The 15,590-nt window shown below is 43.6% G+C and overlaps 1 protein-coding gene across 1 annotated transcript in view; it reads left to right on the forward strand.

Moving 5' to 3' along the window:
- The window catches only part of DOCK2 (dedicator of cytokinesis 2), a 349,654-nt gene that overhangs the window by 97,158 nt on the left and 236,906 nt on the right, over positions 1 to 15,590 (forward strand). The window contains exons 10-11 of the mRNA XM_082254918.1: positions 2,101 to 2,236; positions 7,646 to 7,721. Coding sequence (XP_082111044.1) covers positions 2,101 to 2,236; positions 7,646 to 7,721 — 212 coding nt within the window. The remainder of the gene's footprint in view (positions 1 to 2,100; positions 2,237 to 7,645; positions 7,722 to 15,590) is intronic.

Raw genomic sequence — 15,590 nt, forward strand, 5'->3', positions numbered from 1 at the left:
GTGGGCCCTCCAAGATCATCCAGATCTTCTGTATAAAGGACCAGTTCACTACCTGCTTCTTGATCACCAGCTATAACAGCCTGGTTGTTTAAGCCCAGGTAATCAAGGACATGGGCCAGCTTGATTCAGTTATTCCTATCCACCTGGTGAAAAGTCTACTATCGCACCTGGATAGCTTATTTCTCATGGTGTGAGGCAAGGAATTTCCATACCAGGTAAAACTCCATATCACGAATCCTGTTTTTTCTCTATTCTGATCTGGATCAATACTTGGACTTGAATACCATCAAGGATCAAATCTTTTTCAAATATTGCCTCTCACTCATTAGTGAAGGCCTTTGTACAAGGTATTACACACAGCCACCACCCACCCCCATATATTCCTAGTAATGTGGGATCTCAAACTTGAACTTTCTCATGGCCAACACTTCTGAAAGATACGTTTCTGAGTTGATGGCCTTATCCTGCTAAGAACCGTCTCTTGTGCTATGCAGAGAAATTATTGTCTTGAGGCCCACAGTCTGTTTTATTCCAATAGTGATCTCCTCCTTTTACCATAACAAGGTCATAGTTCTGCCATCTCTGTCCGGCTCCATATCATCCTAAGGAGATTTCACTTCACTGTCTGGATGTGGTATGCACTGTTCGAGTCTACCTCTCTGCTCCAGCTTCTTTAAAACAGACTGACTCTCTGTTTGTCATTCCTGTCCCCACAAAGGGCATCCTTCTCATTACACTGACTCCAGGTGCATTTGGAAACTCATAATTTTGGAATTTATAAAATTATCGACAAGGTCCTACATTTCCCTGTCTAAGCGTACTCAACTATATTAGTTAGAGCTTCCTGGGCTTTAGCAGACAGATGTTAAGGTCTCATCTGATATCCATTCCAGTTGTAAGGTTCTTTAGTCAGCTCTGTGAGCTCTTTTAAACCCCTTCTATTAACCTGTTGTGCACATGTACCTGTTAGCGATTTCTTTGGTGCTGTGTTGCCCACTCCTCAGTTGGACCACTTTTAGATGCCCCAAGGTATCAATTTTCTCCTGTGTCCCTTAATGTATGTTTAAAGGGTAACTCCACTTTCGTGGGGAAAAAAATTGCAAATAAACAAAAAACAATATAGCGTATACAATTGCGACACAAATCATATGGTAATTGAATGTTATTAAAAATGACCTTTCCCTTTCAATCTGCAGCTGTTGTAATTTTCTGAAAATGCAATGGAATGTGGCTACCTGGAGCGGTTCTGTACACAGAATGTGTACTGACCACACCGCAGAAACATAATTTCCTGATTGTGTGATTAGCTCACCAATTTTCCCAGAAGTCTGCATAAGATACAAGTCAGATTTCTTGCATCCCCTGCAAAAAATGTAATTTTTAAAGAGATACTCTCAATAGGAACACGTCTAAAGGAATACAGGCCCAGCAGCTTTCCTCATAAGGGCTCTGCAGCTGCCACAGCTGACAGATAATTATGAAACCCCTCCTAATTGACCCACTCAGCACAGAGGAACAAACAATAATTTCTTCAGAATAACAAAAGGTAGGAATCTGCAACAAAGTTTGTTAAAATCCTTGTAATGTACATAGATCACACAGAGGGGAATGTTTTTTTCTCAACAAAAGTGGAGTTACGCTTTAGGAAAACAGGATTTTTGTCTTGCCTGTGAAATTCCTCTCTTGGAGTACATTAGGGAACATAGCTCTCTCCCCTTTGCTTCTTAGAATCCACCCTTACTATTACTTGTTACAAAATGAAGGCATGCTGGCAGCGGGGATATCTTACAGCTCTGTTTGCCAGTGTCCAATATGCTGGAGGCAGTGGCATAACCCAGTATAGTGTAATACTCCTGTGTACCTTAATGTACTCCAAGAAAAAGATTTTACAGGTAACACAATCCTATTATTTGTGGCTATAACAAGACTGCTTAAAACTATATTCAAAATGAATTTACCAAGTTTTCCAAAATTTGATGTCGTGGTGGTGGTGTTCATGTACCTGATTCATAATGGTTATGATACCAAGACTTGATGGGCTGGCATGTAAACAACTATGTAGTGTATATGTATGTAAGTATTTATTTTTATTTTATGTAGGATCTTGGAAACAAGGATCTTAACAGAGATCGAATTTACTTAGTATGCCAGATAGTAAGAATCGGACGAATGGACCTTAAAGAAACAAATGTAAAAAAGTGCACACAAGGATTAAGGCGTCCCTTTGGTGTAGCAGGTGCAGTATCAGAACATGATTTCTATACCATTTATATTAAGTTAATGAAAAATACTTCACACTACAAGTTTTGAAGACCTAAAGAAAGTTCACCATACATAGTTAGATTTTCATTTGAATGTTTGTAGAATAATAGTTTGTCAGAATATTCTTTCTTGCCATTGAGTCAACTAATTAAATTAGATAGACTTTCATTTCGTCCAGATCTGCTTTTTGATTGAAAACTCAGACTCTATTAAACAGGATTCATTACACTATGTAACGTTTTTTTCAAACAAAAACCACATTCACAGTTGGAAATGTGTTCATTCATGAAAAATGTTACATCCTGCTACTTAAAATTTCCTCATCACCATGGTCGATAATTAACATTGATTTGACCCCACTATGAGAAAATTAAATGAACTTTCAGAAAAAAAACCTTGTATGGCTAACATTAGACTTGCCCATGTTTCACCATCTATCATTCTGTCACTCTTATGCTTTATACACATTAATACTTGTAATGGTAAGTGTGCATTTTCTGTCACCAAATTTGCTTTGAGGGTGAGCCCTGAGAATGCATTTTTTTATGATACCTCACACACTTGAATGGTTGTCTGAATCTACTAGTTAAAGAAACTGGGTGACTGGCATCTTCAGGTTTGCATGGTTGTAGAGAAATTTGACCACATAACATCAGCATTGTAATAGAAATACAAATAATAGATATTTTTGACTTTTTAAGCTTACTTGAAAAATCAAATCAAAAAGGCTGAAAATAAAGGAAATGATGACCACAGATATGTTTTAAACCCATGAATACCTAATCTTCTAGTGCTGGTACAATACGTGGCAGGTTGCAGGTTGCAGATTGCAGGTAGGAAGTAAATAGAATGTTTGAGTTGCAATGCAAACAGCAGCAGGTTGGACTGTACAAACTAGGTTGACTAAAATGCAATATTAAGGTTAAATTATAGTGGTATTGTGGTTGGAATATGAGCTAATAATCCGCTTCAGTTTTCAGCCTTCTTTAAAGTATATCTATGCCCCAAACTTTTTAATGTGTTTTGGATAAAATGGGGAAAAGGTAAGGACCCCTTTCAGGTTTCACTGCCACATTGGGCTCTTTAAGAGAAATTTTATCTCACTTTCGGTTCTGGGGAGAACCTGTTCTAGTCTGCTCTTTAACTTAAAAACATTTCAATTTCTGCCTGTGTTGCTGTTAGAGACATTTCCCATCAATTTTTTCTCCTGGGTCAAGTATTTTGATGGGCAGGAACTGATGGAATCTCTCCAACAGAGCCTCAGGCAGCAGTAAGACCTGGCAGGTGTTCTAATCCTTCCCCATTCTATCTAAAATGTAAAATAAATGTTTTGGCTATATATATATTTTTATTCCAGAACCTACCTAAACTTTAACATTTTCAAATACAGTAGGTTGAGGACCAGAAACACCGCAAATCTAGATTGATCTGTGTGATCTGAGCAAAGATAGCCTAAAGACTGATACACACTGGCCGAATATTATCCAGTATTGGCCGGTTCATCAGAAAACCGGCCAACATTCGGCCAATGGGGTTTATTTACTAAAGGCAAATCCACTGTGGACTTGAAGTGCACTTCGAAGTGCAGTCGCTGTAGATCTGAGGGGGACGTGCAAGGAAAAGAAAAAACAGCATTTCTCTTTCGTTCATTGACGGACACAGCTCCTGAACTTCTTAACTATTGGGTTATACTGCCCCCTACAGGAGTAGGACATTAGGCAGAAAAAAAGTCTGGCTACGACTATGGGCAGTCCCAGGGGGTATATTTCCTCTCTCTGTTTTAAGTTTTTCTTACTAGAGTAAGGACCTAGTTCCTTGCTGGGATTTCTGGTCCTGGCAATTTTTTTTTTTTTGATAGATTTTTTCTCCTGTTCTTTTTTTTCTGTGAGAGCTACAGTCAACTGCTGGATTGGGCAACGGGCTGGATAACCTAGATCCAGTGGTCACCCCAGTCTGGGCAGCGAGCATGCATGCTAGGTCGACTGTGACATAGCCCCACCGGATGAGGGCTGGCCTGCTAGTTAAATGCCTCGTGAGGTCGCATATGACCGGGTTTCGGCCTGAGTTGCAGCATTCCTCCTGGCCGACAGCCCCGCATTTCGATGGAGAGGAAGATCTGTCTAGGGCAGTGCCTGCCTGGTTCCTGGTATGGTAAATAACTGTTCCCCCTCTACCCCTGGAGGGTTTTGGAGTGGACATGGGCCCCTCCTTGGGATGGTCAGACCCCAGGGTTTCCCTCCTTCCCACTAGGCATCCCCCTAATCAGTCTGGTGCTCCCTGTGGACCACCTCGCCCCCCCCACTTCCCCTCCTTTACTTGCGCTGGGGCAGAGGGGTGGCCTGGTCCACCTCCTGGGGTGGGGACAGGGTGCTGTGCTGGTGATGGAGGCGGGGGGGGCGCTGCCAGTGACCGGGAGATCAGTTGTGAAGGGGGTGTTTACCTGGTGGGGGCTCCTACCAGGAGCCCCTCTTCCTGCCTCTTCCATTTTTTGAGGTCTAGGTATCCCTCCTGTCCTGGGTCCCAGGGAGCCTCATGGTGCCGCATGGGACTGCCATTTTGCTGTAGCCTGTGTGATCAATGCATGGCGACCATGTTTGTGTAGTCAGGTGGCCATTATGCAGTGGTTTGAAAATTGCGGTGGCCATGACACTGGAGCCCTATGGGTGGCGATTTCAGCGGTGGGAGCCCCTCCTCATCACCTGGTGCAGACTCTTGGATCTTTTCAGTTCCTGATGGCCACACGTGGAGTTCAGATCATCCTGATGGCTGCAGGTTCCTGTTTCTGCTGTGTGGTGAGTCTGGTGTGGTCCTCTCCCTCTCTGCTGAGGATCAATTAGGTGCTCTGTTACTGGCGACTGAGTGGTGCTGCTGGAGCGGTGGGGGTGTCCCTTAGCAGGGTTTTTACACCTTTTTTTGTGGGGTCCCCCTATTGACTCATGGAGTCTTTGGAGCACATTTCCCTACTTGATCCCCTCTCAGAGGCTGAGGGGCCCTCCAGTTCCCAACCATCTATTGATACACTGACGGTGGTCCTGGAGTCCTTTGTGTCCCGGATGGAGGTGGATTTTGGATGATGGGTCAGCAAAAAGTACCCCCCGCCTTCCCCTGCCTCATCTGTCTTCTCAGATTCTGAATGTGATTCAGTCACCTCGGACGTGGGTCACTCTGCTGGGTCTGCGACCACACGCCCTGAGTTCTCAGATAGTGCAGATGATTCCTCCGCTCGTGTAGCTGTGCACAAAAAGGGGCTGGTAGATGCATTGATTGTATCTGTGCAAGAGACTTTAAAGATGGAGGACGCAGCTGAAGGTGCAACGGAGGCATCGGTTCCCTTTGGCATTTACAAGCCATCCAGAGCGGCAAGGGTGTTTCCTTTCTCTGCCTATTTTGACAGAATTGTCGCTAAAGAGTGGGAACGGCCAAAACGTCCTCTTGTGGTCCCTAAGCGATTTCCTATGCGGTACCTCTATGAAGAGTCCCTTCTTAAAAAGTGGTCCGGGCAATTAGGGTTTACCTGGCACCTACGGAGTCTTTTGGGAAGTAAGACTCACTATTTGTGCTCACGGATGGGCCTCAGAAAGTGTTGTCTGCTTCCTCTGCGACCATTTCTAGATGGATCAGACAGACGGTGATTCAGGCTTATTCCATTAGGGGTCAGGTTCCTCTTTTCCCGGTCAAGGCACACTCTACTTCCGTCATCAGGCGTCAGTGCACACTTTCACAAAATACTATAAAGTGTGTGTGTTGGCATCTGTGGATGGTTCCTTTGGCCGCAAAGTTTTGCAGGCTGCTGTTTAGAGGACCTGGTCCTCTTTGAGTGTATATTATTTGGTTGAGCTTCTGTTTACCTGCTTGGCTATAATTAGCCTTAAAGAAAAAATATGCAGAACCCCATTCTGCAAAAAGCTGACTTTACTGGCATAAGCATGAGACCAACACACATTTAGCATAAAAGTATCAAAAATGTAATTTTATACATGTAATAAAAAAAGGATGTTTAGCATAACATCCAAACAAACAGAACAAAGACACAATAAAATCAATAGGGAAATATATGAATGTAGGATGAGGCCCTAGTACAGCACCTCCCTAGCTCTCACATCTAGGATGTAGTTTCCAGAGGGGGGTGAATCATGTACTGGGTCGCCTCCACTGGACGACGTGTTTTGCTATAAAGCGTAGCTTCCTCAAAACCACTTTGGGAGGAAATCCTATTAGCAACATCAGCTGGATCTGTAGCCGGTCATAATATGCATGTCTTTTGGGTGGACACATGGACCATAAAGTACCCCTTCTATGGATGCACCATTGCACACAAGTAAGCACAAGATTCCAAAATCACCTGTCTCAAAAGATGTCTGCCTTTCAGGCTTCACATAGAGTGTCTACCTTCACTCTTGATCCTTTAGGCGGAAGGTGCAAAGCAAAGAAGGTGCAAAGAAAGTCCCAAAGAGGGGTCCCCCAAGCTAGGTATTCCTGCCTTCCCACCAGGTCCTCATCCGTTCAAAAAGATGGATTCCATCCAATTAGGTCCACCTGAAAAACTGACAGGCGGACCTGATCAGAAAGCCCGTGTGAAAGGGCCCTAATTGAACAAGATGAAGTTAGAAGATGACTGGGTGCCATGCACAGCTGCACCAGATTTTGCATTCTCCATTATTAGTAAATCAACTCCTTTGAAACTTAGTTATATTATTCTGTATAGAAGCTAGAAACTGGAGGTGCTGGAGTTTTACACTTTCTTACAAGGCCTTTTGAAGTTTAAGCCCCGTACACACGTACGGATCGTCGTCATACAAACGTCGGCGGACGAAAGATCTGCCGATTGTACGCGTGTTAGTATGGTGCCTCCAACAGCTGTCTGCGCACAATCCGCGGACAAGAGTCTTTCTTGCAAACATGAAAATTTTTGTCTGCGGACACCAGAACGGACGATTGTTCGCCTGTCAGTACAGAAATCAGCCGACAGACCGCAGATTTGCAAGACTGGGCATGCTCAGAAAATAAAAAACACAGGGAAAGTTAACCATTACATGACATCACTTCTGCAGTCAGCTGAAGTCTGCGGACAAAATTCTTGTGCTGTCCTTGTGCTGTCTTTGCACTTTTCAACAGACACCGACATCCCGGGGAGAAAAGACGAACGTTTGTATGACGACGATCCGTACGTGTGTACGGGGCTTTACACTTAAAATTTGCAAACATTGATCGGACTGACATAATGTAACTATTAGACCTTGACAGAAGCTTGCCATCATTTTAGTAGTACAAAAAAAGTTCTGCTTTTTACAATTTTGCATAATAGAAAATAATTTATTTTAAACCGTTTCCTTTCATATGGCAATATGATTGTGTTTGACATTAATTTATTTTACTTTCTCAGTAATGGACATCACTGATATGATTAAAGGTAAAGCAGAAAGTGATGAAGAAAAGCAGCACTTTATACCGTTCCATCCGTAAGTATTACAATTGACCCTTTTATACATACCGAATTTAATGTAGCAATTTGTTGACAAAACATTGCCCGTAATTTTTTTATATATTGGGATCTCATGCTACTAATTGTATAAAATAACATTTACCCTACTTTCACACCTATGCATTTTTGGGTGAGTTTTGCAGAAGCGCATAATAGTCAATTTCACATGGTTTCCAATGGATGCAGTTCACATCTATGCGTTTTGCAGCACTGCCTTTTTCAGGAAAGGGTCAGGGTCTTTTTTCTCACTGCAAATTGCGTTTTGTGTGTAATAGACTTTAATGGAGCTGCACCAAAAACACAAGTGATGCACGATTGATGCATTTTTTAAAGCATGTTGCATTTTTTTTTCTTTTTAACACATTGTGTATAGCTGGTTGCTAAGGAGCTGGCAGCCACGTACTTAACAACCAATGAGTCATCAGCTGTCAGCGAGGTTCCCTGCTGACAGCTGAATGTAAAAAAAAGAATTGCTGACAAAACACATCGGAAAAAAAACGAAGTGGGGTCTCCCCTGAATCGATACCAGGCCTATTGTGTCTGGTAGTCATGTATAGATTTGAAGGGGAAACCCCACGCCAAAATGTAAAAAAAAAGCTGTGGGTTCTCCCACAAAATCCATACCAGTTCTTATCCAAGCATGAAGCCCGACAGGTAAGGAATAGGGATGATCGAACGGTTCGGGTCGACCATCGGTTCGACCCGAACATTGGCTGTTTGAGGTTCGGCCGAATTCCGAACTTTTTGCTGAAAAAGTTCGGAATTCGGCAACCAGAACCGACCAAAATGCAATGGGACAGGAAATGGGCTTTAAAAGCCCGTGATTGGACCAGAACCATCAGTAAAAGCCAATTGAGGGGGCAGGAGAATGCTAGGAATGTGATTGGAGTGACTAGGGGGTCCAGAGGCCAATCATTAGTGAATACGCCCCCCAGTATATAAGATAGCCCCCACCAAATTCTTAGCATTGTAATACAGGGACGTAGAAGAGAGTGGAAGCAGTTCTGTTACTTCTGCTTCAAAGTGTCATTTAGCAATTATTAGTGAGAGGAAAGAGATATCTAGTGTAGTTAGGGTACTATTTTCCACTATAGTTAGATTTAATAGTCTAGTTTCTGTAGGGAAAGTGTTAAGTGTAAGGGGACCGTAGTGTAGTGTAGGGTTAACTGACTCTGACTGCTATGGCAGGGTGACAAAACCCTTCCATGTCAGGGTGACCGCTATAGAGAAAAGATTGTTTCTCTTAGGGCACTTATAGAACAGGGATATGGCTTCGCCCCTGTCACCCTGCTTTTTGCTGCAGGCGTTTATAGGGCTTTTTTGAGGACATGTTTGGAGTCAGGCATGACATCTGAACTTCTGTGTAGGGGTATACAGTGGGTACGGAAAGTATTCAGACCCCCTTAAAATTTTCACTCTTTGTTATATTGCAGCCATTTGCTAAAATCATTTAAGTTCATTCTTCTTCCTCATGAATGTACACATAGCACCCCATACTGACAGAAAAACACAGAATTGTTGACATTGTTGCAGATTTATTAAAAAAGAAAAACTGAAATATCACATGGTCCTAAGTATTCAGACCCTTTGCTGTGACACTCATATATTTAACTCAGGTGCTTTCCATTTCTTCTGATCATCCTTGAGATGGTTCTACACCTTCATTTGAGTCCAGCTGTGTTTGATTATACTGATTGGACTTGATTAGGAAAGCCACACACCTGTCTATATAAGACCTTCCAGATCACAATGCATGTCAGAGCAAATGAGAATCATGAGGTCAAAGGAACTGCCTGAAGAGCTCAGAGACAGAATTGTGGCAAGGCACAGATCGGGCCAAGGTTACAAAAAAATTTCTGCTGCACTTAAGGTTCCTAAGAGCACAGTGGCCTCCATAATCCTCAAATGGAAGACGTTTGGGATGACCAGAACCCTTCCTAGAGCTGGCCGTCCGGCCAAACTGAGCTGTCGGGGGAGAAGAGCCTTGGTGAGAGAGGTAAAGAAGAACCCAAAGATCACTGTGGCTGAGCTCCAGAGATGCAGTCAGGAGATGGGAGAGAGTTGTAGAAAGTCAACCATCACTGCAGCCCTCCACCAGTCGGGGCTTTATGGCAGAGTGGCCCGACGGAAGCCTCTCCTCAGTGTAAGACACATGAAAGCCCGCATGGAGTTTGCTAAAAAACACCTGAAGGACTCCAAGATGGTGAGAAATAAGATTCTCTGGTCTGATGAGACCAAAATAGAACTTTTTGGCCTTAATTCTAAGCGGTATGTGTGGAGAAAACCAGGCACTGCTCATCACCTGTCCAATACAGTCCCAACAGTGAAGCATGGTGGTGGCAGCATCATGCTGTGGGGGTGTTTTTCAGCTGCAGGGACAGGACAACTGGTTGCAATCGAGGGAAAGATAAATGCGGCCAAGTACAGGGATATCCTGGACAAAAACCTTCTCCAGAGTGCTCTGGACCTCAGACTGGGCCGAAGGTTTACCTTCCAACAAGACAATGACCCTAAGCACACAGCTAAAATAACGAAGGAGTGGCTTCACAACAACTCCGTGACTGTTCTTGAATGGCCCAGCCAGAGCCCTGACTTAAACCCAATTGAGCATCTCTGGAGAGACCTAAAAATGGCTGTCCACCAACGTTTACCATCCAACCTGACAGAACTGGAGAGGATCTGCAAGGAGGAATGGCAGAGGATCTCCAAATCCAGGTGTGAAAGACTTGTTGCATCTTTCCCAAAAAGACTCCTGGCTGTATTAGATCAAAAGGGGGCTTCTACTAAATACTGAGCAAAGGGTCTGAATACTTAGGACCATGTGATATTTCAGTTTTTCTTTTTTAATAAATCTGCAACAATGTCAACAATTCTGTGTTTTTCTGTCAGTATGGGGTGCTATGTGTACATTCATGAGGAAGAAGAATGAACCTAAATGATTTTAGCAAATGGCTGCAATATAACAAAGAGTGAAAAATTTAAGGGGGTCTGAATACTTTCCGTACCCACTGTATATACACACACACATGTATGTATTGTGAGGGATTAGCTCGGTGGCGGGTGTGGATGACCCCTTGGGGGGTGTTTTTTCCCAGAGAGGTAGCCGACAAGTGCTTGCAAACAAACAGTGTGGTTTATTAAATGGTGTTTTCTTCACCAGGCTGTATGCAGCAAAACATCCAAAATAAAATAAAACAGAAAATAAATCCTTGCCTCTGTGGGCGGCTACCTTCTCACAACTGGAACCTGCCTAAGTGTCTGTCTCCAACCTACCGTCGGGCAGACTTCCTTGTCCTACAGTGGACACTCAATAGTCCTTTTATAATAGTTTCACAGGGCAACACAGTCCTTTTGTTTCTTTCACACAGAAACACTTCGTCTTCTCACCTTTGAGACGTATTCACCCTTGGTTACCGTCCCGGGCACACATCACTCCGGGGGGTCTTCTCCCAGGCCCACACATCCTGTCGGGAGGCACACGCTGACTGTCCTCCTGCTCCCAGCCCACATGGCTTCAGGATGCAGCTTCTGGAGGCAGCAAACAATAGGAATTTCTCTGAACAAATTATAGAGCCTTAACTCCCTCATTCTGAACAGGTGAAGGCCTTTCAACTTCCTGCTGGCTAGCTCTGTAGCCAACACCCTAAATTAATTAATGGACTTTCTAAATCAGGTAGAAATGTATCTCCTTCCTGTGACTACATTCCCAGATTTAGCTGACTTCCTGTTACATACCCCCCCCTCTTGTTTCAACCCTAGGGTTGGGACACAGATTTCCAGGCACGCATGTGTCAAGCACTGCTGACTCACTGATAAGCCTCCTATTATCCTCAAGCTTCCGGATGAAACTGTTTTGTCATCTTCATTGACGGATTTCTCATAAATGCCACACAGTTTGTCTCTCATCTCATATACACATTCTTCAACTGCATTTTTGGCATCATTTCGCTCCTTCTCGTTTCTGTCATCTTCATTGACAGCTTTCTCATAAATGTCAGACAGCTTGTCCCTCATAACCGTCTGTCCAATCCACCATGGAGGACCGTGATCCATAGGCAACTCAATTGGGCTAGTCTTAATGTCTTCAACATTCTTAAGACGCCTCTCTCTGCAATCCATAAATGTTTTCCACAAAACTTTGAGAACCTTTGCTTCACTAAGCTTTGTTCCAAGTAGGGACTCTTGACATCCCTCTGTGACTTGAGTTGCCTCTCCATACAGCTGTACACAATCATTGACTTTTTGTTGTAAAAGGGAATGATCTTCCTTCTTGAGCTTTGCTTGCTCTAAGATGCTGTGCAGAGGATTTTCCAATTGAGACAACAGGCTGTCACACATTTCTTCAAAGTGACCCCTGTTCCTTTTCCCAGAGATATCAATATCATTCACCAAACATTTCATATTCATAGGCAGATCTGAAGCATTTGCACTCATCAACTTCTTAAACTTTTCGCCCTCCTGAGCGAGTCGCAGTAAAGGCCTACTACTTGATTTGATATTCAGTTTATATTTCTTGCCAAACTCTTCACAGAAGAAGCCAACCAGAACATCATCAACTTTCCTTCCACCAACATAGGGGTCAAAGGCAACAACACAGTTGAACCCAGCGATCTGGGTGGTATCCATTATAGACCTCCTCTCTGCATCAGTGAAGAAGCATGGAACTGCAACACATTCTTTTACAGGTTTCTTCAATGCACTTTCTGCTGAACTATTTGACCGCTCAAGGTCACCTAGTTCTTTTTCTCTATCTGAATTCCACATGGAATGCATCTCAAGATCACGATCAAACTTCTGCCACCCATCTTTCACCAGTTCCATTTTGGAAACACTCCCTGAAAGGCACTTATTCATTTGCTTCACGTTTTCACCAACAGCCTTAGTTTTCTCCACTAGGTTTTCAGCCTGAACTGAGAAATCATCACATTTCTTACTCAGCTCCTTTGTTTGCTGAAGTTCTAATGATACATTTTCCAATGCTTGAAGTTTTTGAAGGAACGGTTTATTCCAAAGGGGTGATTCAAGCCATATGTCGTCACATTTCTGAGGCTCACTCAGGACAGACCCCAAAACACTGATCCTTTTAAAAACTGCATCAGGCACACTATCCCCTCTTTGGGACAGATCCTCTGTTGCCTGGAATTCCTCTTCCAGTTCCTGCAACGGAATCTTCATCTCTTCTACTTGCTGTTCTAAGGCTCGCTTAGACTTTTCTAGCTCCTGAACGCTTTTCACAACATCATCCTTGGAGCTGACCAATTCTTCCATTTCTGTACGCAGCTGTTTAACACTTTCTAGTTCAGCCTTACACTCTAGAGCTTCCTCCAAAGAGCGAGCCAAGAACAGGGCTTTGCTCTCGTTATCACGCACCTCCGTTTCTGCACGTGCGCGTTCTTCTGCATATTTTGCAGACACAGTCTTCTCTTCACCAAGCATCTGATCAAACTTCTTTTTCACATCTTCAACACACTGTAATGAACCAACGCTTTCTTCCATGCGTTTTTTCATATCCGCTATCTGAGCTTGCAATGTTGCGACTTGCTCTGATAGGTTTTTCTTTGCTTCCGCCTCCTCTTTTAATTGTTCCAGGAAGCCATTTTTCTCATCTTCCATTTGTTTGAGCTTTGTGCTAAAACTCAGCCTTTGACACCTCTCTTCCTGTAAGAGTTCCTGCGTGTCTTGCAGCTGCGATTCCAAGATAGAAAAATCTTCCGCAATTTCTCTAGATTTGCTGTCTGCTTGAGAAAGCTGATTTGTAACATTGTCCAACTCAACCTGCAGTCGGTTTGCCTTCTCTGACAGCTTAGCACACAATCGGTCACCTTCTGACACCTTGACTTGCGATTCCAGAAGCTGTGCCTCTACTTTTTCCCTCTTATGTTCACAATCTCCTTTTCCCTGCATAAGAGCCTTCACCTCATTGGCTAGCATCTGGGAATAAGAATGTAATTCTGCCACACAGGCTTCTTTCTCCTTTAACTGCTGCTGGAAACGTTGGGCTTCACCTTTCCAACTTTCACAGTCTGCACGTAATTCATCTACCACATTGCTCAAAGTGGTGAGCTCATACACAGTACTCAGTAATTTAGCCTCTCTTTCACTTTTCTCATTGTCGCTGAGAGACAATGTCGTTTTCAGAGCGACATTCTGTTCCTGCGACTCCTGCAGGTCTATTTTTGTAACTCCCAAACACTGAAGACTTTTTTCCAGCTGATTACTCAACTCCAACATATCAGCCATACTTTGCTTCTGCAAAGTCTGAATTTCACTTTCCTTTTCCATGAGGATGGTATCTTTCTCCATTATAGTCTCTCTGCGTTTTTGCAACTCGACCAAAAGAAGAGCAGTGGATTCTTCCCACTGTGACACATGAGACTTGAGTAGTTCATTCATTTCCTGCAAGTTTCTATGCTCCATTTTAAGCAATTCCACGGCTTGTTCCTTTTCTTCCATTTTCCGTTGCAAGGCATCCAACTCAGCCCTGCACACATACTCGGTTTCTTCCAAACCGATGGCCTCCATTGGCTGCTGGCGTCTCTGTTTCCGGCCTGCCATGCTCTCTTGGTGATCCTTTTGTTGAGCTGCAAAGCTCCGCTGTTTCAGCATCTCCCCCATTTTGAGCTTACTTTTCATCTGAGCACACTGCGTCTCCATAGCAGTTTCATCAGTGTTGCTAGGGACAACAACCTTCCTCTTTAGTAGACTCTCTTTAGGCATGGATGGGGCTGGTTCAGACGGCAACATCCCCTCCATCCATAGAATCCGGTCTCTCATTTCATCTATCTTTGCATTCTTCAGGCGTTTTGAACGCCCCATCTTCAATAACTCCACAAACAAATTTTTCACAGTCCAGCAAAAAAATTTTCAGACCACTGTCTCTTCAACACATGTAGTTTTTCTCTCTCTTGCGGGATCTCTTTTCCTGCGCACACAGTTTGTGCAGTCACTTGCACCAGACACAACAAAGTTCATCAAATAATTTTGAGACCGCTGTCTCTTTAAAACACTTTTTTTTTTTTTTTTTCTGTCAGGATCTTCTCTCCTGCACACATAGATTGTGCAATCTCATGCACCAGATAAAGTTCATCAAACATTTGCACTTCCTTGCAGGGATCTCTGCTTATGCCCACTGCATACCTCCACCATATGTGAGGGATTAGCTCGGTGGCGGGTGTGGATGACCCCTTGGGGGGTGTTTTTTCCCAGAGAGGTAGCCGACAAGTGCTTGCAAACAAACAGTGTGGTTTATTAAATGGTGTTTTCTTCACCAGGCTGTATGCAGCAAAACATCCAAAATAAAATAAAACAGAAAATAAATCCTTGCCTCTGTGGGCGGCTACCTTCTCACAACTGGAACCTGCCTAAGTGTCTGTCTCCAACCTACCGTCGGGCAGACTTCCTTGTCCTACAGTGGACACTCAATAGTCCTTTTATAATAGTTTCACAGGGCAACACAGTCCTTTTGTTTCTTTCACACAGAAACACTTCGTCTTCTCACCTTTGAGACGTATTCACCCTTGGTTACCGTCCCGGGCACACATCACTCCGGGGGGTCTTCTCCCAGGCCCACACATCCTGTCGGGAGGCACACGCTGACTGTCCTCCTGCTCCCAGCCCACATGGCTTCAGGATGCAGCTTCTGGAGGCAGCAAACAATAGGAATTTCTCTGAACAAATTATAGAGCCTTAACTCCCTCATTCTGAACAGGTGAAGGCCTTTCAACTTCCTGCTGGCTAGCTCTGTAGCCAACACCCTAAATTAATTAATGGACTTTCTAAATCAGGTAGAAATGTATCTCCTTCCTGTGACTACATTCCCAGATTTAGCTGACTTCCTGTTACAGTA

The sequence above is a fragment of the Pelophylax lessonae genome, assembly GCF_965119305.1.
Source record: "Pelophylax lessonae genome assembly, chromosome: 4".
In the NCBI taxonomy this organism is placed as follows: domain Eukaryota; kingdom Metazoa; phylum Chordata; class Amphibia; order Anura; family Ranidae; genus Pelophylax; species Pelophylax lessonae.